Source organism: Haliotis cracherodii, unplaced genomic scaffold (assembly GCF_022045235.1).
Source record: "Haliotis cracherodii isolate W230 unplaced genomic scaffold, xgHalCrac1.p SCAF_8, whole genome shotgun sequence".
NCBI classification, from domain to species: domain Eukaryota; kingdom Metazoa; phylum Mollusca; class Gastropoda; order Lepetellida; family Haliotidae; genus Haliotis; species Haliotis cracherodii.
In genome coordinates this window covers 37,848,232-37,874,787 of record NW_027266341.1, presented here as the reverse complement: position 1 = coordinate 37,874,787, position 26,556 = coordinate 37,848,232, and the positions used below count along the sequence as shown (strand labels likewise).

Genomic DNA, 26,556 nt, shown 5'->3' with positions numbered 1-26,556 from the left:
GATCCCGTCCCGTGAAGATCCGGGGAAGAATAGGTCTTCATCAAACCATGCTTACCGTAGAAGGTGACAAAGCTTGTCGTAAGAGGCGACTAACGGGATCAGGTGGTCAGGCACGCTGACTTGGTTGAAGCATGTCATCGATCCCAATTGCGTGGATCGATGCTCATGATATCCATCACTGGATTATCTGGTCCAGATTCGATTATTTACAGACCGCCGTCATATAGCTAGAATATTGCTGAGTGCGGCGTTAAACAACAAACAAACAAACCACCAAAAAACGGGGCGCATCCCTGATGGTGATGATGATGATGATGGTGGTGGCAAGAGCTATAATGACACTGTGTGCAATGGTGACAGTCGTGACAGTCGTACTAGACTTGACTAATTACAGCAGAGTTAGATGTTAAAGTCGACGTAGTAGTTGTGTGGTGGGGTTGGTCGCCTCTTAATTACTCAAAAGCTTAAAGTGATTACCGTTAACAGCAAAAGCATGTATCTATGTTACCTCTCCATAGTTCTCATGGCGAGCGTTCAAGTCACCTGGTTGTGAATACAGTACGTCTCCTTCATCGGTGCTATCTTTGTAAGTGCGCTGTCATTACTTTCAGACTTGGTGCCAAATTGTCCCGTTTCCTCCTCGCCCCAAACAGCTTTATTTTAAGCAAATATCAATATATCATTTCTTATAACTGACACGCTTATACCAGGAACAGATACACGACATGCATTTTAGCCTTGGATGTTTGCCCATTTGCCAATAATTATTGTCGGAACTGAGTGAATACGTTTCCAAAACAAATTTGAATTATAATTTTTAAAGAAATTGGTCGTTTATGCCGGTTTTGCTTCTGATAAATTCGATTGTTACAACAAGACGACCGTTAGGACTATTAAAAGTGATGCTACATCAGATACGTGTATTTTTAAAAGGTAAATGTATTTTAAATTAAATCTTGTATTGGTCTTATTTTGTTAAACAATAAAAAACATATTTTGTGTTTGGTAATCGAAATTGTTAAAGTAGACATAAACTCATTACACGGAATCTCCATCACAAGAAACAACACTCTGTGACCGGAATGAGGACAGACTTTGATAATTTGACGTAATGGTTAGACAGATTATTTTTATTGCATTATATTGTTGAAAATAGATCTTCAGAGATGACAGTTGTGGCTTATGTTTGTGGCTCTCCAAAGTACAGCCATGTAGGGTGACATTTTGATACAGTGTACAACCAAAATCACATTTACAGTGCATGGGCGCTCAACAATTGGTATAATGCATCAGTGCTTTCCTGTGGCATGTTCTTTCATCACAATTATTTCTTTGCTGAAGTAGACAACCACAGCAGATGCACCCTACATAATATCACGAGTTAAACTCTTCCGACAGCTAATCAAATTCGGGCGTTATCGGCTGAGTGATGCTCTTCCGTTTCTACTGTGGACCATGTCAGAATATAGATAAATAATTGAAAAAATACTTACCTCTTTCACACACAGCACAAAAAGGACCAAGAGAAGAATGAGTATGTCCGGCATCTGGAACGGCAAGATGAAAAAGTCATGAGAAACGAGAAATGAAAGAAGTGTCGTCTGCTTCTCATAAGCAGACGATCGTTGCTTCGGTAGACAAGGCCTAGAGTAAGTAAGCCAATTGAGAACCAGGATACGTTTCATGGAAATACTGTGGGCCAATCAAATCACTGTTTTTCTGAACGGGTAATTGTCGTCTGCAAAGTCGAACAGATTAACAAATTAGTTACGAATTTTGTGCTTGCAACACGTGACCACGATAAGCCAATCAGAGAAGGTTTTGTGGGGTAGGTCGGTAATTCGATATGCGTGAAGGGAAAATGAATGACTGGACCGGGAAAATATCCGAAAAGGCATAAAAAGTGATTGTATTTGAAGAGGCACTGTTTTTTTAATTAGCTTTACTAATTTTCAAAGACAAAATGAATAAGAAATATTACTGTGTGTTTCATGGTATGCGTGCAAGAGCATGGCATACCCGCAAACTATAATCACGTGACTAACTGCGAACTCTTTTCGTCCGAATCTGAATTTTGACAGTGCAATTATTCATCATTAAACCACTAAACAGTTTATATCATAAAGATATTGGCATTATGCTTGTGCCTGCGGCTAGCACAATTCAGATGTTCCCACTGTTCGGGAAGCTTCAGCGACTGGAACTACTCCCAAGGTGGCCGCCATGATGTAATTGTCCACCATTGTGTGCCGACTTTCATGAACATCTGCAACCCACCAGCTTACTTAACCATTGACCACATCAGCGAACATCCAGGAAGCTATACACTTTTGATATCGTTATGAGTTTATTTGAAATGATATCAAGAATTTGAATATTATATTGATGTAATAAGCTGCATAGTCTTCCAATTTGAGGCAGTTTCTATGCAAAGAGCAAGCTGACACACACGTCCCTGACGTGAAATGCTGCTTCCCGTTGCTGAGGGCAATATTACAGCACTATTACAGCAACATCACACTGCCTAAATCGGGGGTCATCAAGAAGCTAAAGCAAAGCCGTATGTATTGTGATGGACGAGTAAAGTGATTTTCAGCAAGACTGAGCCCTATCCACAAAACTATCATAACACATCTTTGTTGGTACACGCGCACTCTAAACGATACAGCCGTATGTAGATCTAAGGGTTCATTCTCAGGACGACGACCCCGTGTCGTATGAAAACAAACTAGCAAAAAGTGAGCTCGTCGTCCTGCGAATATTTTAATCCGCCAATCTAGTTAAACAATGGGTATCGAGTGTTATTTTAACAACTCGAACAAGTAAAAAAGTGGAAATGGATTTGAAACGAACGAAAGAAAGACAATGAGGGTTTAATATTGATTTTTTTACAAATAATTTGAATGTATATGTACAAGATGACGTCATGGGCAATTAAGACAATTTGAGAAGATGTCGTAGGTCTCCTTCTTCTTGTCTGGCAGCAACAGGAATACCAGGGGCACCATCTTGTTGCCGACGAAGGCGTGGAGGGTGTAGAGCTGGTAGAAGAGACGTGGAGTCACGTAAAAGGTTCCATCTCCATAGATGGTGTCGGCTGCACACAGAAATCGCCAATTCAGTGAACACATTTCAGTTTCCGTGTACATATTTCAGTTTTTGACACTAGCCAAGGAGTTAATCCCCTCCTAAAACAATACCACACATCAAAGGCGTACCGGCGGGTCGTCGTCCTGCGAAAGGAAAAAATCAAGGGGTCGTCGTCCTGCGAATACCCCGATCTAAGGCCCATTCTTACTGAAAATCTCTTGATTCGGTCCAAATATAAATTTCAAGGAACCAAGCGTCCTTGACTTAATAGTACTCCTTGCTTGACATCAGGCATTAATATGAATGGTATATGTCAAAGACATAATATACAACCGAGACACATGTTTCAAGATAACCTCAACTTTAATCCGCCCAATCCTCTTATTAATGAAACCCGACCCCACGACACTCCGTGCGCAGGCTGGGTGTCAAAACCTCAAGCACCCCCTATCGAGATCTTTGAGAGGTGTGATCACGTGTTGACCGAAAGGTTAAATATTCCTTGTCAATCATACCACATCTGCACTTGTCATCACACGAAGGCGTTCTGTAAGAAAGCATTGATTCAGAAACAGATGGCTCATAACTTTATGACACATATACACCGTCAACTTCTTTTTTAACAAGCTGTTTAATGCTCTAAATCAGTACTCCACACTGTCGACCACTGGGCGGCCTGGTATTGTTTCTCGGTTGCGCTTTCGCCCAAACGTTTTTTTGGTCGATATTCGCAAAAAATAAAATGGGAAGAGAAATTTGGGGTTGGTAAGGAGAGAGGGAAAGAAACAAGGGGGAAGAAAGGGAATGAAAGATAGAATGAGAGGATAGAAAGAAGGAAAGACAGGGGGTAGCTCGAGTAAGAAATGTAGACAAACAAAGGGAGACATCTATAGAGTTTTTTCGCTGCTTCCACTCGTCCGGACTAATGCGGTTTTATTGTGCTAGCCGAGTGATCATGGGCACCCTACTCAGACACATTATATGACTACGAGCTGGGCTGCCCTTGTGTTATCCCCTTAATCATGTTAATGTCGAGCACCAGACAGGGTAAGAACAAGTACCATCTTTTAACGTATTTTGGTATGACACGAACACCCGACCTTCCACTCTTCGAGCAGAGACCTCAGCCAGTACACTACGGAGGCGGTCATGTGACAAATAATAAGGGATACTGTTTGCTCGAGATAGTGCGCATCAAAACAAATTAAACCTTTTTTTATTCATATCCCGTTTATTTACTTAATTTGGCAAGGTCGAGTGGAAGTTAGCGCCAGAGAACGAAAACCTTAAATCGAGAAATCGACACAAAACAAAAACATTTTTTCATCGCAATTACTATCCAGCGCTTATTGAAAAAAATCTTATCTTTGATGCAACTACTCAGATCGCATGTACGTTTCCACAAGCCTTACCCTCAGCCCCCAGCCTCGAAGTCCGTCGCCAACAAGCGCGTGTAACGGGACCCCGATCAGAGAGAACCCGCCGACAGCGCTGAGCAGTGATATAATTGTGTCACAGATGAAAGCCCGATTATTTCAAAAAAGCTCCAGTCATATAGATGTAATTAAGAAACTTACAAGGGCGGGTTGTATGCATTAAAATGAAACGTGATCCTTCATTTCGTTAAATATCATCTCATATCTGAAGAATCAATGAATTAAAAAACGAAACGTGTTTTCAGTGCAGAAAAAAACTTACAACATTCATCATTTCACATTTATTTTCAAATGTCATTTAAATGGAAGAAAAGGAACTAATTTCACAAGTCGAGATTGAAGCGTATGTTTGGTTTGTAGGGACTTCATGCAAGTGCACCCAGAGATCGGGATTATTCTTGTTTCGTAAACGCCCGTGACAACACAACCAATCTGCTGTTGAGGGATCAGAGAGCGAGAAACACAGGCGACATAGTGTACTTACAAACACTGCACGCACACGCCTACACGGAATTCATAAAGAGTACTACCCCCGCATGGATTATCAGTGCATGTGTGACTGCATATTGTTTGACGCCGAACTCCGCAGAATTCCAGATGTATGACAGCGGCGGAAATATCCCAAACGGAATCCCCATTGAGGGCGGGGTCAATCGTACCAGTCTTGTTTGTTTGTTTGTTCAAAGACGCACTCATCAATATTCCAGCTATATGATGGCGGTCTGTAAATAATTGAGTCTGGACCAGACAATCCAGTGATTGGCATCATGAGCATCGATGACATGCATCAACCAATTCAGCGAGCCTGATCACCCGATCCCGTTAATCGTCTCTTACGACAAGTATAGTCACCTTTAACGGCAAACATGGGTTGCTGAAAACTTATTCTACATCGGATTTTCACACGTAACAACGCAAAAGTATTTTGCATTCCGTCGGTGGCGTTTTCCTCAAAGAGAAACCTCATAGTAAGACCTCATAATCATAACACACTCGACAGGGATTAAATATGAATAAGAGACCGATATTAGTCGAACTGTCCTGACATTTTCCAGTTCCAAAGCATTTTGACTTAATGATTTCATAATGGTAAATTAATTTTTTCCCAAACATTTGTGAACCGACGCGACAGTTTACGAGATCACTGGGAATATGTTTTCGTTTTATGTGCATTTGTTCAACAAAAATGTACAGTTTCAAACACTTATCGGATTATTTAATTCTGGTTAATGCCATTTCTTGACATTATTTGCTCTGGTAGATATATAATATGTATATACTTTCTCCAGACAAAATACACAATAACAAAAGTTAACCAATTATAAGTCCACACAAAACTGATTATTCGTTCTCCCAAAAAACATTTAATGGCGAATTAATTATCAGTACATACCAGAAATATGACAAATTAGTATGAGTGGGGATATTTTAGGCCGTTTAAGCAATAATCCAGTTGAAAAGGCGTGGGAAATTAGAAATGGACTTCCATGATTTGAACCCGGATCTCGCGTGAAGACCGAATTATTTAATTACTTGGCACTCATTATTGATGTTCAATAAAATGACGATTAAATATAAATACTACGGTTATAACGAACTCAAATGGGCCATAATTTTTGGGTCGTAATAACCGTAGTTTGTTATAAGCATATACACAACAAATGACCCCGACTCAAAAAGAAGTTCGTTATAACGGTCAGTTCGTTATATGCGTGTTCGTTGTAAACGTAGTTTACTATATAAGGTAAAGAATACCCATAGCTCAATCACTGAAAACAAGTAAATCTTCAAATATATTTGATCATCGAGATAGTACTTTATGTTCCTATGCAGTCACCAATATTCGAGCTAAATGACGGCGGCCTGAGAGAAATCGAATCTGGAACAGATACAACGTCGGGGTACAATGACACGTGATCAACCTGTTTCGAGTCAATGAACCGGGAGACCCTATACATACAATCATTAACATGTATAGTGACTAAGGAATGCCGACCCCCTCAAATTCTCCGTGCAGAGGTGTCTTTCGTAAAAACCACGGTTCGAGTCCCGGCGCGCCAAGATTATTGGCTTGTCAGCACCGTACCCACCCTGATTGTGAAGCGATTAACATCTGAGACCTGCATCACTTCGGGCTTTCCTCCCACATTAAGCTGACACGCCATGATATAACTGAAATAATGTTCAAAACGTCGCTAAACCCAACTCACTCACCCACTCACTACATCACTGGTATTCACATTTTAACTTTGGATACCAAAACGTTAACAAATAAATAATAACAATGGCGTCAAACAATTCATGTTCTCAAGAACAAAACATGAACGGTCTTGACAACCATTTCCCCCACACAAACCGAAGAATCTACTTCAAGAATAAGCTCTACTCAATCAACGCCTGCAATACACACTCCATTCAGCCCAGCCACCGGCGTAACACGGACATACCACATGTCAAACAAGCATCAGCGGGACCTTTGATGTATTGCATGCCTAGCACGTGCAGCACATGCCAAGGAGGAAGAAGTAAATCTTGGTGGCGCATGTGCACCTTGCACGCGCTACATGGCAGGTGTAGTGTGACCCAAGCTGTTTGGGTCACAGCGACTGTTGAATGCTGGCCCGGAAGCTCGGATTGTTTCAGTGAGACCTATGAACCGGTAAGTGCATTGTGGATAAACGAGCATTACTCCGTTTATTTTTAGTGGAGTATGTGTAATTATCTAAAAGAGCTGAAAAATAAACTCAAGATACATATGTAAAATGGCTTTCATATAGAGAATGACACACGTGGGGATTGAATTTGATTGAACGCAGTTCATTTGTGTCATTATAATCATTATTTAATGTATTGGTATTTGTGTTTCATTCAACACATGTAAGTCACGTTCAATGGTAATAGTGGGTTGTTTTTTGGGGTTTTTTGGGGGGGGGTGGGGGTGCATACCCACGTGCGTAGAACCGGTTTAATATCATCGTTATTCTTAAGTAAACAGACCCGTGAACATCCGGGGTAGAATAGGTCTTCACCAACTCATGCTTGTCGTACAAGGCGACTAACAGGATCTGATGGTTTGTCTGTTTGTTGTTTAACGCCGCACTCAGCAATATTCAAGCTACCTGAATATTCAAGGTAATTAAAGCTACCTGAAAAATAATCGGGTCTGGACCAGACAATCCATTGGTTGACATCATGAGCATCAACCCATGCAACTGGGACCGATTAAATGCATCTACTAAGTCAGCGAGCCTGACCACCCGATCCCGTTAGTCGCCTCTTACAAGCGTAGTCACCTTATAGGGCAAGCATTGGTTGCTTTTCTGCCGCGGATCTACACGGATCGGGATCTGGTGGTCAGACTCGCTGACTTGTTTAATGCATGTCATCTGTCCCAATTGCGTGGATCGATGCTCATGATGTCAATCACTGGATTGTCTGGTCCAGGCTCGATTATTTAAAGATCGTCGTAATATAGCTGGAATATTGGTGAGAGCGGCGTTAAACAACAAACAAAACAAAGAAGCAAAATCTTAAGTAAACAATATCTCATGGCCGAACTGAATATTACGCCAATAACATCACAAACATATATACACATCGCAACACATCACATCAATTAAGCCAGTAGTATGCATTATTTTATTAAATATGACGTCGTCCATAATTAGATGATAATTTATTTCCACCATCGCATCGTACATTATTGAATGTACATTACGAATCCCGAATACCCTGATACTTCGATAATCTCATTGCTTACCCCTGAATCCCGAATACAACTCAAATCTCAAAAGCATTACTATTAACGTATACCACTTAAAACAAAAATTGAATGCGAACCAAATTCGATTATATTTGCGTCGCGCGGAATCTACTGTAGAGTCCCGAATACCCCTACAATAGACTCAGAATCCCGCCTACCCAAACGTGGTTGCCAGCCTCATCATGCTATCATCAATGTCTTTCATCACCTTCATGTAACTTGCAATACTACTTGAAACGACAAACAATACACCAAAAAGACAATATGACACCTAATCGAAAACATGTTGGCCCAAAATCAACTAATTACCTTATTACGACGTACCCATGCCCGAGTTTGAAACTTTGAAAACGACATCCGAAGGTTATTAATGATTAGACACTTTAGTTTCAATTAAACGTCTCAACGGCATTCGTAAACCGACGATTGCGCAAACGCCTGTCAGATGTGAAGTGTTTGACACTCAAAGGTCACTCGGTCGGCCTGACTTATTTCCCATCTGTCTATAGTTTATTACGAAATCTTGGCACCAGTACACAATAATCTATCAACCAGTCCTACACCAGAATCCTTTCATTGAGAGAGGTTCTGCGTCTGAAACAAACACATCTCCCGATAGCATCGCTCCCTGTCTCCGTATCTTACAAGAAGGAGTAAAAATTAGGTCATTGTGACGTTATCTCTGATTGGTCAATCTTAATCTCGTCTGGTCGCGTGCCTCAGCGAGATCTCGAAGCGGCATACAGGAGTCTCTTTGTCAGTATATTTGTTATGTGTCTCTTAAACTCGGCGATAAGACCGAAATCAATTAGACGAAATGAATGTACAAGTGGAGAGACTCAATTATATAACGGTCACGTGATACGCGAGCATCTTTATCTCGTGCGTAATGGTGTACGGGATCCACGATAGTAGTGTACTTCGGTTTAGACATCATGATGTTTAACAATTAGATAAATATCATTCTAATTAACTGAATTGAAAATCAGAAACGTACGACATATATTTTTTGATCATGTCGTTAACGTGACTGCGCCCATGTTTCTTGTCAATGTGGGAGTACTGATATTTCAATCTATAGGTTTGTGTTGCTTTATTTATCAAATATTATCATTATCAACGATTTTAATAAATGAAAATGTGATTTTCCTCTTAGGGTATCAGAGCGGCTTATATCATATTTACTGATGTAAAAGTTGGTTACAGATGTAACTGTGACAGTGTTTGGCGTGAGTGATTGAATTGTTTTCAACGCCGCTTTATGTTTGTTTGTTTGTTGTTTAACGCCGCACTCAGCACTATTCAAGCTATATGGCGGCGGTCTGTAAATAATCGAGTCTGGACTAGACAATCCAGTGATTGGCATCATGAGTATCGATCCACGCAATAAGGATACGATGGCATACATAAACCAAGTCAGTTAACCTGACCACCCGATCCCGTTAGTCGCCTCTTACAACAAGTAGTCACCGTTTACGGCAAGCATCGTTTGGTGAAGACCTATTCTAACCCGGATCTTTACGGTCACTTTCAACAGTATACCAGTAACAGCTTATTATGGAATGAAAACGGAAAATGTTAAACGCCAACATCACTTTGGGCTTTCCTCCCACATCAAGCTGCCACGTGATATTACTAAAACACTGTTCAAAGCGCGTTAAACCAAACTCACCAAACTGGTGGTTAAAGCGTTCGTTAGTCACACAACAGTTCCGGGTTCCATTTTCCACACGGGTACCACATGTGAAGCCCACTTGCTGTCCCTCGACGTCATATTGCTTAAATTATGTTATAGCGAATAAAACAATATTTCCTCACTCAATGATTAGTTTAAGGTTCTTAGATTGTGAACAATGGACTTTTTCTTATGATTATGGAAAGGGATTGTCTCTTTTATTTCCATTAGGCCGAGTGTTCGTATAGAATGCATGGGTATTGATGTGAGGTGAGGTGAAATGGGGTTTAGCGTCGTGTCCAAAATTATTGCACTTATACAGCGACGTGCATGCACGTACGTGTGTGTGTGCGAGTGTGTGTGTGCGCGTGTGTGTGTATGCGTGCGTGTGTGTGTGCACGCGTGTGTGTGTGTGTGTGCGTGCGTGTGAGTGTGCGTGTGTGGCTGCTTAGTCCGGATTTTATAGTACTAGCACACTGAGTTACCATGCTGCAGTTTAACATGACTACCCTATTCAGACACAGTATACTGACTCCGAACCGACCAGTCCTTGTTTTAGCCCCGAGCGATAGACAGCCAGACAAGGGCACACGATGCCAATAATATGACCACGATAAAACTCCACGCAGCGACATAAACAAAGCTTTTCGGAAGATGAGACCTTACATTTACAATTTCCGTGCACCATCCTTTACGCATACACGACTTCTCACAAAACAGCGAATACCACAAACTCCTCACATCGCCAGGGACCACGTTATTACACATATTTCCACCTCCATGGATCAACGGTAAACAGTTCGGATGCAGAGCACATGTGCTACATTTTTGTCAATATCAGCCATCAGCCTTGGGTCACGTGACCTCACATTCTCTGGCTATCAAGGCGAAGCTCGGAAAATGGATTCCCGTTTATAGATTCTCACCTCACGTCTATATTGATTGTGAGTCCGAGTTTGTTAAAGTTGGTCAGTTTCATGCGATGTTCTCTTTCGAGAAATACAACAGGCTGACTGTTTTAAAATGAACCAGCTGTAACAAGAACGGCAACTATTATCGCCTCGAGAAGGGCATACACGTTCCATTCCGTTAGAATCCGAGTGTAGAAGACATCCCAAGCCGTGAGTGGTAGGAGCCGATTCAAATGGGAGTAGAGGGTTCCATTTATTCGCCCGACGTGTCATGGCACATGTACCCGATGGCGTGGATCGTCTCTCATGCTCAATCACTGGTTTGTAGGGGTGTCACGATAAATCGAAATATCGGTATATTGCTATTGGTAAGCACTTTGAAGTCAATGTATCGATTGTTAAATCGGTTTCCAATCAATAGTATCGATTTCAGTTAGGAATATCGATAGTTTCGATAGTACATGTAATGCTGTTCAAATTTGGTTTTCTTTTGATCCTGAGTGGTAGTAATTTACACATGGTAATGTTGAAGTTTCTTTTTCTTAAATTATTAGGGTAGCCAGTCATATCTCAAACTTTACTTCTTATTTGTTGTGGTTATCACATTCAAAGGAAACTTCCAAGGTTTAATTCAACTCTAAAATCCATCTAAAATGATACACTGAAAACTATCGATATTTATCGCAATAGTTGCTTGTAATATCAATAGTTATCGCAATAGTTTTTTTCAATATCAATAGTTATTGCAATATTGATTTCGAGACCAATACCAACTGGTGTGTGAGGTCCAGATTGTTCCATGGGCCAAACATGTTAATAACGGTAAACAATAGCTGAATTATATGTAATGATTCTTGTAGTTACACCTTTGGGTTTGTTCAAAAATAGGATTTGAGTTTTGAGCAAGGTAAAATTGCTGGTCCGTGGTTATGTATGATTGAAAGTTCCAGACAAACTCGTTTAAAGAATTAAAACCCAAAGGGTTTCATTATTTAACAGACCCGAGGCCCATGATTCTAATTAAATTCATTAATATTATTTTCTTTCCGATCACAGATCTTTCAAAAGTTCGTTACGTCTGTAGTATAATCACATTTAGTGCAATTAGACTTTTAATTCAATAATATTTAAAATAATATTAATTTAAGCGCGTAAAAGGTTTAGCGAATGATTGGGTTTGATTAGAATAACATTATAGTTTATTTCATGAACAACTAACTGTAGCTGAAACATGTGATGTCTTGAACAAGCAGATTAGTGGGTGATAATGTTAACATGGATGGCACCGTTAGGTTCAAACTATAACTACAAACTACACGTGTAGCATCATCCGACATGTCAGTTTCAATTTAGTTACAAGTAACATATACCAGATCGAATTATAAAAAAATACCTTAACGTCACTTTACATGGGCACTAATCACTTCAACTTGCCGCTATCATCGTCTCTGATGACTAATATTAGTTCAGAGACTGAGCTTCTGTCTTCTGATAACTCCTCGGCGACTGCGCATTATTACAACAATACTAATTGAACCAATTTCCAGAATTCAAGACTGGGCTTCTGTCAATCATACAAATGTGAACAGCACAACAAGTAACTTTATATAAATTGCCAATCACACCATGGAATCATATTTATAAAGATTTTCAAAGTTTAGCGCCTTACCTTTTGTGTTTCGTTGAAACGAAACGCGTTCTAAGACTTATTCCAGACATTACTATCGGCAAGACCCATAAGGGTGGAGGTCAAAGGTCGACATGGAATGTAACCAATCAAAACTGCCGACGATAACCACCGTGCCTTCATATATCTGATTTCACTGAAACATACTCATGTTTCAGAATAACGAGCGCGATGATTGACCGTTTTCGCCAGCCAATGAAACACTATCTGTAATGCACGTGCAAAAAAGGTATGTGGATTGACGAATATGATATTTAAGAGATCACCGATGGCGGTTAAAAGATATTTTGAAACCTGATACCTCTGTTTTTGGGTTTTAATAGTTCATGTGCAAGTCAAACGATTAACTCACACTGGCAGTAGTAAATATGATAACAGTTCCTCTTATTTTGACAGATGTTCTCGTTGTATGTCGATTCGGACTCAAGCATTGTATATCCGTCGGGAGACATGACAGCTGATACCATTTCAGAAAGTTAATTTCTCGAAAGTAGATTCTGTTGTGCCACGGACGTTGGTTTGCTTGTTTAACGCCACAATCAGTAATATTCAGGTGAGTGACGACGCCTGTAGATAACCGAGTATGGACCAGACAATTCAGTGATTGGCATCATGAGCATCGATCCACGCAATTGGTATGCATCAATCAAGTCAGCAAGCCTGACCACGCGATCCCGTTAGTCGTCTCTTACGAGAAGCATGGTCGCTTTTATGGCAGGTTTCTGAAGCCCTATTCAGTAGACTTCACACGTAACAACGCAACAGTATTCTGCGTTCCGTCGGTGGCAATAATACGAGCATTGATACGCAGTCGGGGTAGGATGACACACAAACAACCAAGCTACCAACACTGCCACCCAGTAGCATAGCTTACTGGGGCCCTGTTCAAGCTTGGATCCAAGAGGGGACAATGGTAGTATTGATGACTGTGAGGCGTTTTCAGCGTTTCAGTTCAAGTAAACTGCCGGGCAAAAGTGTGTGTGTGTGTGTGTGTGTGTGTGTGTGTGTGTGTGTGTGTGTGTGCGGCATCGTGTAAAGAAGTTGTATACGCGACTATGGGACTTTATTAAATGTATCGATCTTCCTTTACCACCTTGACTGGATTCTCATAATGATTTGCATTGACAACTGCGTTTACGTCTGATTTCGATTTGAGATAACATTACCCATGTTTATTCTCATTTGTATATTTGGCAAAGTAGTGACGTCACTGATCACACTCGTCTACCCCTGAATCTTTGGCAAAAAGACCATTCCTCTTTGACAAGATGTTTGAAATAACACAGAGAATCTATCCAAGCGTCAATATACGTCTACTTGCATGCTCTAAAACAAAGACCTAACATCTTCCGTCAATTATTATTTAACTACTAGCAGATCTGTTAAGCGTTACTAATGCTGCTAAGAGCAGGTGGCGGTCATTCAGTTAGAAGTGGTATCAACAACGTGCATTAGACCACTGTTAACTGAACCCAACTGTGTTATTATGTAATTCGCTGTAATGTGAACATTTATTTGTTATGGGACATTAATGCTGCTTTTGATGTTAAAACATGGATCGTGTTTGCAGCGTCAGGGGTCTGGCTTGTTGGCGGCTGGATTGTGGGTATCTTCAGTGGCTGAAAGTCCTATTGCATTAACTTGTAAGGAGACTCAGGCATTCCATCAGTACGAACGTGTTGCGCTTTTCAAGGTGTCGCTGGAGACGTGGTGGTGGTGGTAGTAGTAGTAGTAACAGTAGTAGAAGTAGTAGAAGTAGTAGTAGATGTAGTAGTAGTAGTAGTAGAAGTAGTAGTAGTAGTGGTAGTAGTAGAAGTAGTAGTAGTAGAAGTGATAGTGGTGATGCTAATAGTAATAGTAGTAGCAGTAACGAGATTCAGGGATTCCATCAATACTGACGTGTTGCACTTTTCAAGGTGTCGCTGGAGACGTGGTGGTGGTGGTGGTGGTAGTAGTAGTAACAGTAGTAGTAGTAGTAGTAGAAGTGATAGTGGTGATGCTAATAGTAGCAGTAACGAGATTCAGGGATTCCATCATTACTGACGTGTTGCGCTTTTCAAGGTGTCGCTGGAGACGTAGTCGTGGTGGTGGTAGTAGTAGTGAATGTAATAGTAATAGCAATCGCAACAGAAGCAGTCTGGTTAGGTAAAATGATGTTAAACGTCGTGTTCGAGAGAGAGAGTGTGTGTGTGTGTGTGTGTGTGTGTGTGTGTGTGTGTTTGTGTGTGTGCGTGTGTGTGTGTGTGTGTGTCTGCTTGCACTACTCGGACTTGAGCCAGTGTTATAGTGATAGCACGCTGAGGTACTGAGGTTACATGAATATCCCACTCAGACACAGTGTAGTCAATCTGAGCCGATCAGCCCTTATTTTACCCCCTTAATGCGCAGGCATGGTAACAACAAGTACCATCTATTAACCTCATCTGGTATGCGGCGGCTGAGATCCACCACCGACCTTCAGTATTCTGAACAGACGCTGTATCCACTAGACCACGGAGGCGGTCCAGTAGTAGTGGTAGTGGTAGTGGTAGTAGTAGTACTAGTAGTAGCAGTAGTAGTAGTAGTAGTAGTATACCAGTAATACCAGTTATGCTATAGCAGCTCTTTGTCTTACGGAACCATGCATGGTAATAAGGCTACGCTTGCGTCTCTGCTCGTACACTGGTTCATCAGTTACAATAATCATCACTAGATCAAGGAAGGAAGACATTCCCTCCCATCTCCAAATGCTAATCCTGTTTGAAGAGGTTCAATATGAGTCAACACCGGTGTTTGTTGGGGAGTCGCACAGTCTGGTGGCGCTACACAGGGAAATACTCTTCAGGTAAAGTGGGTATTATAGAAATAACGAACGAGATCAAAATATAAATCAGATTGATTCACGTCTAGTTAAAATGACAAACAGAAGTAGATGAATGGTCAGCTAGTGGAGATCAGTGACGACTGGACAATGCAGTGGGGGATGTTACATTCATACCTTCTCAAGGCAAGGGAGTTAAGTGACCATAAAAGTCCAATTTCCACCCTTGTCGACCTAGGCTAGAAATTCGTGGCTCGATCTCGCCACCAGTGGCTATTACGAGTTATGTCCCTTCTATGTTCTTGTTATTGACCAATCAGATTCCACCTCTCATATCACATGCATTTGATTCAAACAAAATGGCGGCGCCAAGTCAAGACGATTTCATCGATAATCAAGATTTATATTGAAATTAAACAAACGCGTCTTACACCTCGAAGTGCATAAAATCACGTGAGCACGATGATTAATAACATAAAAATATTTGGAAATGACCCCGACTAAAAAGGAAGTTCGTTATATCGGGCAGTTCGGTATATGCGTGTTCGTTATAAACGTAGTTTACTGTATAAGGTAAAGAATACCCAAAGCTCAATCTTTGAAAACAAGTAAATCTTCAAATATATTTGATCATCGAGATAGTACTTTATGTTTCTATGCAGTCAGCAATATTCGAGCTAAATGACGGCGGATTGTGAGAAATCGAATCTGGAACAGACCGTAAACATTAGGCCCATACAACGTCGGGGTACAATGACACGTGATCAACCTGTTTCGAGTCGATGAACCTGGAGACCCTATATCCATAAACATCTATAGTAACCAGGGAATTCCCCCCTCAAATTCTCCGTGCAGAGGTGTCTTTTGTAGAAACCACGGTTCGAATCCCGGCCCGTCAAGATTATTTGCTTCTCAGCACCATACCCGCCCTGATTGTGAAGCGATTAACATCTGAGACCTGCATCACTTCGGGCTTTCCTCCCACATTAAGCTGACACGCTGTGATATAACTGGAATACTGTTAATAGCGACGTTAAGCCCAACTCACTCACTCACTCAACTGGTCTTTACACGGGCAATCTGCGACTTCGACTCATTTACCACATACAGACTACAAAGAGGGGATTATTTGTTGCACATGTGAAACCTCGCTCTTATTTTGGACCATCCATTCCGATAAAACAAGCATGATTTTTACTGTTTATATTCCGTTTCACACTTCAGTGGTAAGTATTCTCCTTTTATATGCTACGGTGGTCAGATACTTGCATTTACATACGAATCCCCTCTGTATAAATCACATCGATTGGAGTCTTATAAATGTCATAAATCATGGACCAAGGTTTGATCTCTATCGCGGTCCTTACGCTTCACCAACAGAGCATTTAACCCCAGAGACTCGGGTTAAGACATCAAGTCAACGTGATATAAATCGTGAACAGAACATTACCGGAGTGTGTTTCTTGTGTATGGGTTTTGAACGATAGTATTGTATTTGAGCCAACTTTTAATAAAGATGTTTGGTTTGTTTATTTATTGTTTAAAGCCGCTCTAAGCATATTCAAGCTATATGACGGCGGTCTGTAAATAATCGAGCATGGACCAGTCAATCCAGGGATTGACAACATGAGCATCGATCCACGAAATTGATATACGATGTTATGCATGAAACAAGTCAGCGAGCCTGACCACCCGATCCCGTTAGTCGCCCCTTACAACAAGCATAGTCACCTTTTACGGTAAGCATGGGATGCTGAAGACCTATTCTAACCAGGATTTATAAAGATGTAGACTTACAACGTTGGGCTTTACAAGAAACCCGTCTCCTGTTGAGAGAAAACGTGGACAAATCTTCCCTATCAACTTGAGGGGGGCAAGCCCGAAGTGATGCAGGTCTCAGACGCTTATCACTTTGGAGAAACCCATGAGCGCGGGTATGGTGCTGACAAACCTAGAAACGTAATCGGTACAAACCGGGATTCAAACTCACGATCATAGGTTTCTGGCGAGCCTAAGGGACATAACTCTGCACAGCGCATTGGGAACCCTATACGACTGAACCACCCGACCAGCTTGACGTTGAATGTCGTGGTCCAGTAGACTCTCAAGCAGGAGACCTGTGTTTCATTTTAAGGCGGTGTGTGGTCTTTTTTAAAAGATCCTGAGGCAGCTTGGGGATTATAACACACACTAACGCAGCAATAACACACCCTCACTTACTCTTAATTCATCATACAACATCTTCGAAGGAAGCACTACAACCACCATCCCACGTGATCAATATCGGCGTTAACCGACGGCAACAGCAGTCTACATCAGCAATGCCACACAACCAAGCTATCACCTTCAAATCGTAAACAGTGTCATCTAGCTATCCAAAATTCCTTTAATCTTTCCTCATATCGAAAGCGGCCAGTACCAGTTCAACGTGGAGTTAATTGCCTCTACACAGACGCAGTTATCCGAGCGAGCTGATTACAGTCTATTAGTGAAGTCATTAGCCATTAGCAGCGCTTCCTATCACAGACACGGATCCACGAAGGTACATCCTACCTTGATAATTACAGCCTTTCATCGCCCGCGGCTCACGGATTGCATTTAAAAGCTTTAAATTGAATTCTGAGATTCTTGGATCTCTAAAAACAATCAGTCCTGACCGCTGTTGAGGGTTGATGCTTGTATCGATTGGCTGAAATATACATGCAGCTATTTCTGGTTCTGTGATGGACTTGTCGTTGTCAATTACTTGTGCTGTGTTTCTGTGAAATGTGTTTTGAAAAACATGGCTCTTCCAGTACAAAAGGTTGAAATATTTTACTGTCACATATAGAAATGTCATTTAAAAGTGATTATAAACGTTTACAGTAAATATATAATTAACTCAAAAAGAAACGCGGGGATGTTGTGGTGATATAAAACTGACGAAATGTGAAATTATAATTGAATTAAGTTTTAATAAGACAAAATTCCATTTTATCTCATATGATAACATTTACCAAAAACGCAACTTGCAATAACTGCACGAACTTCTCTGGAAAGGGCATAACACGTGGATCACTCTATATTACCAGAAGGTTTAAGAGCCTATCAATTGATTTATTGGATTTCTTGACATCTGGTCTCAAATAATAGATGTTAGTTTTGTTGTTTGGGTTATATTTTGACACAACAACACCATGTCCTGTCTAACGTGGGGAATCCGGATGAGGGTAGTCTGTCCAACTGAAGGTGGATGGAGCATGCCACGAGCTGCCAGACACGCTGGTGTCCATCCTGCCACAACTTACAGGCTTCAGGAACGTCATCAATCGACCAGCAGTGCAGGGATCGCCCGGAAGCGGCCGACCGCGGTACATAGTGATGGTACATAGTGATGTCACATCTACGCGACCAATTCGAACGTGCAACCGCAACTTCTATGGATAACGCTTAACTCAACAGGGGATCGAATCCCGGACCTTCCGCTCTCCGGGAGGACGCTCTACCAGTACATCACGGAGGCGGTCGCTTTATACAGTGCTCCGTTATGTCACGGTGTCTCATCTTGTCGTTGGAAGAAGGCCCTTGGAAAGTAGAGGTTTACCAGTTTGGTTGAACCATCGAGCACGGGTATATTGACGACAAACATAATCAGGACGAAACGGGATTCGAACCGACGATCGCAGGTTTCTGGCACGACTAACAGGCTAAAGGACAGCGAATTGCGGTGCCATTTCAGCCACCCGTGACCCTGACTAAATTGAGAATCGGGTGACAACAGTGTAACTGGCGTGTCATAGTACCCCCACGACGGACCCTTGCTCGTTCTATCAACCACTGGTTTGTCCAGCCCAGACTCAACTACGTATATGCCTCAGTGATGTCGATGGCTTTTACTGAGTGCCATGTAAAACAACATTCAACGCAACTACTTTGACTGAAACATATGGTACCTGTTTCAAAAGGCTCCATTTTCAGGTACTTTATACTGACAACCTACAAGTGGCTAAAAAGATATAAATGTGTTTCATTTAATGTGCGATTTGGTTTAACGCTGCTTTCAACCATATTTCAGCAAACGTATCTTAGAAGCCAAATGTGAAAGTCTAAACGCAGGCGGTGAAATCGACGACGCCAATGCGTCAACGCCAAACAGAGGGTAAAGCTGGGATTTTAACCACGACCAGTAATTGACGGCTGCTTTATCTGTATTCAACGGTAACGTTGAACACGACACTTGTATAAATATAGTTCATTCAGCAGTTAAAGTGTCGCAGTCATCTCGTGTTCATATTCACCTCATCTTAATACAGTTAAACCATGACAATCGGGACATTTCCATTTCAACTGAAAATATTCAGTATCCTGGGTAACGCGACTGAATGAGTATGGAATCGAACACAGGCCTTCGGCATGACGATTGAACGCTTTAACCGCTAGGCTACCTATGGATCTACACAATTACGATGTCATGTATCAACCAAGTCAGCGAGTCTGACCTCCCTGTTACCGTTAGTCGCCTCTTACGACAAGCATTGCTGAAGGCTTTGAACCGGATCTTCACTGGAGCTGAATAACGGGACCGAATTAACGAGGTTACACTGCATATACAGCCGCTGTTATTTTTTACCTTCGTCGGAGTACTAACGGTACTTTTACATGCTGAGTTTGTGTTTTCATCTGTATATCGAAAGGGGCTATTCTGAGTCTGTTATTTCCGACTCTCAAAGCCCGCCAGTGTCAACACCCATTACTGCCAACCTTGAAGTGACTTATAAACCACGTGTAAGGATATCCTGATATATGCTTAATCTAAGGTGGCTACTGAGTAGGTACCGCCAAACCGCCAACATCCCATGCCAGACATTGGAACGACAAAGAAAGGAAACGATGTGCATCTGGTTAAAAGAAATAAAACGCATTTCACAAATATCAATTGTTCTTACAATTAAAACTGATTTCTGGAAAAACATATATCATGCCTTAGATCTTAACGATAAGGGTATCTTTTTCTTCAAACGGGATTTAATGACAGACTGGAAGGTGTTGATGGGGGACGTCACGGGTTCTTCTAGATTGCGACAAAATGCATTCATTTCAAAAGATACTGGAAGACAGGATATATTTCACACGTCCAAGTGGTTCAAATGAACATTGAAAGACGTTGACCCTCATCACGCGCGGTGAGGTGATGTCATTGAACTGCCAATCCCCGGGATAGTGAGTCAGTGAGTGAATTAGATTTAACGCTGCTTTGAAAAGTATTTCAGTTGAAGTAGCATGAAAATTCTAAATGATGACGTCACATTCATTTTTTTCTTATGTTTAAGATTGGTTTGTATGTTGTTTAACGCCTCAAGCAACAACGAAGTCAGTGAGCGTGACCACCAGATACCGTTAATCGTCTCATACGACAAACATAGTCACCTTATACGGCAAGCATGGGTTGCTGAAGACCAATTCTACCCCGGATCTTCAAGGGTCTCTTATTTTATAGAGAAAGCTAGTATAATGATACGACTCACATATTAATGTTGAATGCAGTGTGGTTTTTGCAAATTGGTCATATACGCTAATTAATTAGAAACTAGAAACAATTAACGATGTATTCTACATATAAATATATACAAAAACATGACAGTTGCGTCTTCATAGTATTTAAGTAAACACTGTGCCAACTGTAACACGTGCCTATACCTTAAATGCCTTGACATATACAGAGAAATATGATGTATGTTCTCGCCGTACACTGGCGGTATGAAGGGTTGCTCATTGCATCAATCACTGGTTTGTCTGATCCAAACTTGAATATATATCCGTCGCGATAAAACTGTTCATGATGATTGTGGAATAAAACAAGATTGTAACCATCCGATCTTTTTAGTCGATTTTTAAATCATGGTGCACAGGGACCCATTCTAGAATCCACGTTCAAGGAGAAATCGTCCTTTAAGAAAACCATTGGATAAACTTATTTATTCATATCTCAATTCGTTATCTTTTCCGAATTACAATTACGAGTTTACGAAAACACTCGCGGTGTTTGTATCTATAGTCGTGAACGTGCACCTTAGATATTGGCGTCTTAATAATCTTCACCGCCCAAAACCTGCGTGACGTCACACACGCGACGGATAAGAGAGGCAAGTACATTTCTTATCGTTCTTACAAAATGAAAGTTCTTTCATCATGCTATGTCAACCCTCATAGTAGTTGACGGACGTTAACCTCACTTTGAAATACGATATGTGTTCTATGAATGTTTGATAATATATTACAATATTATTATTATGGGGAGTTTCCGTTAAATTACTCTTTACGAGAAACAGCAAGATATTTTCTGGAGTTTTTTTCTGATCTTAAACTTTGATTTTAATTTGAGTTTGATACTTTAAAAAGGGTTTACGAAAAGCAATTGTGTCTACAAAATCAAATGCTTAAATAACATCGTAACAACCACACACATTGAAATCTTAATAAAACGTGAGCTTCAAATTAAGACTCGAAAATATACAAAAATAAAAAAGTGACTAATTTATCAAAATGTTGTTTCTAAAAAGTTATTATGTCGCAGCTTTTAGCAACAAACACGACAGGAGACACCAGAAATGGGAACGATATATTGGACACATGTAGACAGTAGAACCTGTTTTGGCGTGACACATCGATAGTACAACGTGCACAAGCATTAAATAACGGCAAAAATATTTGATAATAAACGAAAAAAGGTCATCGTGTAAAGTCTTCCATTGCTGATCTGGACTCGCGCGAAGTTTCAATTTGACTTTGCTATTTCAGGCTAAACCTATCAGATTGTATTTAATGTGTTTTGTTTCTTGTCGAATTCCGCAGCTCTCAATAATCGCTTGTCAACCAAAACGTAAACCTCTCTGGATGATAAGCTTAGCACGTTTTTTCATCGTAAGCGCATGTCAAAGAGTCACGTGATAGAATTGATCGTGCTGCTCGTGCAGGTGGGAAGAGATTTCACTTATTCCCAGAGACAAATCCCGCTATTTCGGTATCGACGTTTTCCCAAAGTCAGAAGGTTGAACACTTATAGGCTGAATTCCCTTTGAGATAGTTTTACGATTTTCTGTTGACGAAGCGTTTGAAAACTTTAGCTTAAAATTTCAAATCTAAATGAAATAATCTTAAACACGACCTGAGACATGGAACGTATGAAGACGTATTCTCTTAGCTGTAAGGCAAAGTAATATTTACATGTGACTCAAGAAATGAACTGCGGTAAGCAAGTATGTTATTAGTATCATATTTTATACAATTTAGGTTTCATATTCAAAATTTAATTAAATATTTATTTTAGAAATTATATTGACGCTTATCAAATACGCTTAAAAATTGTTTACAGATCATTTTGCCTTATGGCATAAATGTATATGCATACAAATAATGACATACACAGATGCAGTGTCAATGTCCATCAAACACTTAAACTCCACAACACTCATTAAAAAAAGAGAGTGTTTGAAAACAGACAGCTTATTATCAGTTACAGCTGATAAATGCAACCATTCACAAAATATTAAAAAACAGGTCGGCAAATTTTCCTTCCTAAAGAAACCGATTCATAACAAAAACAGAAAAATACTTTAACATCAAAGTAGAATTAAGCCATTCATATCACTGTTTATACAATCTCTAATATTATGTATAAATGTTTAACTGTACTTTAAAAGTAAATGATTATAGATCTACTTACAGCGATGACAGATGTCCAAGTTACAGATGGGGTACAGCAGCTCTCCGCCTCACAACAACCATACACACTGCTTCCAACTTCAGATTTCCACAAATTCCCTCTGTGTCCTTTAACAAGCCGCTTTCAACTTACAACATCAAATTAAAACCAATTTGAGAATTTCCATTCCGACACGACGATTCAGAATTTCCCTCTTGAAGTCTGACGCAACAAACTATGTCTTTCCCAACTGCCCGTCATCAAGTGTTTCCCCAACCTAAAGCCGAGCTCTGTTTTCGTAATAAAAATTACGTTTCGATTTGCTGGCCTGCCTCCAATTCCTGCCGACAAGCTGTGGCTATCCACGGAGAGCTAGTCAAAGAGAACTCTTTCGTTTGGAAGGCCGGGAATATGTCCGTATTTTCCCGTCCTCGCCCGAGCGCTTCAGACCAGATTGTCAAACACGGCCAGTCGCTGTGTTTCTTGCTACTGTTTGGCGCGCCGATCAGCAAATACTCCCGACGCTTGCACTGATTATTTTATCCCTTGACAGGAGTTTCGAGGCGATTCTTGAAATAATTTTAAAACAATGATCGTCTTGTGATTGGGAAAATTGGTTTGTAAACGGTCAATACCAGAAAGTGCTTTCAGGTAGTTAAATGGACGTTTTTCTATAAGAATCTCCTGCCGGGAATGCTGCCTTGCGCATCAGAGATGGGTCTGAGAAATCGGAACGCACTGCAGTCGATTGTATCCGCCCTGGGGGTACCGTGTCAACAGCCCGGCCCTCGGGATTCGACAAACAAACAGATGATAGTTTTCGCGTAAGCTAGCGCAAAGGCTTTCATCTACGCCTCACTGTACCGCTTCCCTTCCCGATTAAACGTTACCCCTATGGATTGGGATAAGTGATAGTGTGCAACCGTACCCGCCAACCTGCCTCACCCCAGGAGCCAGGTCACGTGATACCACCTGTCCGCATAACAAAGGTGAAATCCATTAATTACTTCAATATCAAACACGGTTTTAAAAGCCCCGTACAAGCGAACCGCCTTACAATGCCTTCGATGACCAGTATTATAACTGACCACTCTGTTATCTGAATCCGACTGACCGGTGCAGATCACATGACCGGGCACGCGCCGTAACAATAATTATTACTCTTCAAACTTGAAGGGGCGATTTGACGATGGCCATCTTGGCCTTTTCATTAACGAGCGTGGAAAAGAAGGGTTTGAAGACGTCAGTTCAGAACGACATTTATGACCATTATAACCTCGGGTTTACCCCCGGCTTGTGTGGGAGTGGACCGTGGTCAGTCGGTGTTTGACCAGTTGGCTTTAGCCAAACAATTGTCAAGAAACCCGTAGTTAAAAGTCAATTATCAACCCCCCTCAAACCCTCATGATGATACCACTTATCACCAAACAGCTATCGACGCGTTTTGCAGGCATCTGGCCCGTTTTAATGGTTCACACTTTAATATCTCTGAATGAAATGGCAATTCATCATCCAGCCACTAGAAACCTAAATCACATGTTAACAAGTGGTGATTACTTTGCGGCTTTGTTTTGAAACGGCTGCTGAAACAATTCCGTAAACCGGTTCGAGCAGGTCTTTTCACATCTTTGACTGAAGCTTTATAAGGAAATATATATTTGAAATACTTTTAATTTAAAACTATGGTGCATTTGATTAAAGGCCCAAACGTATCAAGAAATTAAATCATTCTACTCTGTTTATAAACAAAGTAGTTGATTTATATTTAATTTGTAAGTCAACCAATATTCACTCGCCCCGTTTAAAAACATCGAATTTCACGAAAATTGTACTTCTATTAAGGGACTGCCACCTTGTTTGGGGGGGGGGGGGGGGGGGGGAGGAGAGTGTAGGGGTGGTGAGATTGGTCTTAGGACTGTATCATATTTTGACACACACACACACACACACCCCACCCCCACCGCCACTCCCCTTTTTTGGTAACATTTTCTTTTTTTACATGCCCCCAACCTTCCCCCCATACACGTGCCTTTTTTTCATGACGTTCCTTCCCTATAACAAATGGCCAGTCCCTAAATAATGTTTAAATTTGTAAAGTAATAATTGTTCTTGAAAAACAATACATGCGTATTTTTTTCATAGCCATCCCACCCACGCCCACCCATAAATTTAAGACCCCCGTCCTTCAGCGAGTCATTTTTTTGTGGTCCCCGTCCCCCGTAATGAATTACCAGTCCCTAAAAAGATATTTCCAATTGCTGATACATTGACGATGTGACATACATACCATTTACCCCAATGACGACAATCTTTGCCCCAAATTAGCTTTTTGTTTTCAGAGGTCGTGTTATTTGTTTACATGTGTAAATGTGAAACTGGTGGCATATTTACTTTAATGCATCCGTAAAAGGTTGTGTCATGTTGTGGACATTGATTTATGGTCATCAGATTGTGGACTGACATTTTCGTAATAATGAAAAGTCGACAGTCTGTGTGATATCACAATATTTATTTCACATGGGACGCGAGGCCGGGTTGACGTTTATGTACTGGAATACCCAGACTGGGACATGTCGATGATGTCAATATAGATTCTAAAATTTTGATATTTATCCAAAAAAATATTTCATCTCTGTAGATGTTACAAATATCTGATGATCGATAATGCGTCAGTGCAATGGCGCGGAACAGAACGCTGATTGTCCATACACACGTATAGAGTTCTTTGATGAATTGATGTTGTTAAATAGTAACGCATTCCTCCAAAGTTTTATCATTATTGAGAGAAACTGTTTGAACAATCGCGTAAAAAAACGCTTTCCTAAAACATCAAACTCACAACAAATTACTACTTCAAACAAACTTATGATGCCTTTCAAGTTAGTGTTTTTGTGCTGTAATACCACGGCTAATATTATTAACAGAATTTTAAAAAAGTGATTTATTTTTATCAAAAATATCCCCGACATTAAAGGGTAAGGAATATCTCTCAACTTAATGACCTCAAACAATCCGATTTATGTGATGCTCTGAAGTGCGCCATCTTGAAACGGCGCCTGGCAGTCTCTGAAGGTTTTACTACTGTATTTAGTTGTGTTAATCCCGCGACGTCGTCGTGACGTTGTTGACGTAGCTGTCAATGGTTGTTCTCCAGGGTGGAGGCACATATATCACTTTGAGGTGACAGGTGGATTTCACGGCAGGGTTAAGAACAGGTTTAAATTGGTTTAGTGTGTCAGCTGCATGGATAAACGTGTTGTACCAAAGTTTGTTCTGTTGTTCCGTGATGCACGATAAACTTTGCCTTGTTCCACTTGTAGGTGGTCATTCCCCACGTTGTACATTGTTTCACATCCATTTATCGTGTCCCTGTGGTGCTATTGCTGGTGTACTGCTAAAAACCGCGTCAAACCAACTTGTAGGTGACGTGCTGGTTGGCTTGTTGTTTTACGCCACACTCAGCAATATTCCAGCTATATGACGGCAGTCTGTAAATAATCGAGTCTGGACCAG

General features: G+C 40.9%; 1 protein-coding gene across 2 annotated transcripts in view; it reads right to left on the bottom strand.

Annotated features, from left to right (window-relative positions):
* LOC139450153 (protein jagged-1-like) overlaps window positions 1–23,419 on the bottom strand; it is a 46,663-nt gene extending 23,244 nt beyond the window's left edge. For both annotated transcript variants that reach the window (XM_071231821.1, XM_071231822.1), the window contains exons 1-2: window positions 23,065–23,419; window positions 1,494–1,547 (exon numbers count right to left, since the gene is read on the bottom strand). In XM_071231821.1, coding sequence (XP_071087922.1) covers window positions 1,494–1,547 — 54 coding nt within the window. In that variant the 5' untranslated portion in view covers window positions 23,065–23,419. The remainder of the gene's footprint in view (window positions 1–1,493; window positions 1,548–23,064) is intronic.
* Between the last annotated feature and the right edge of the window lie 3,137 nt (window positions 23,420–26,556).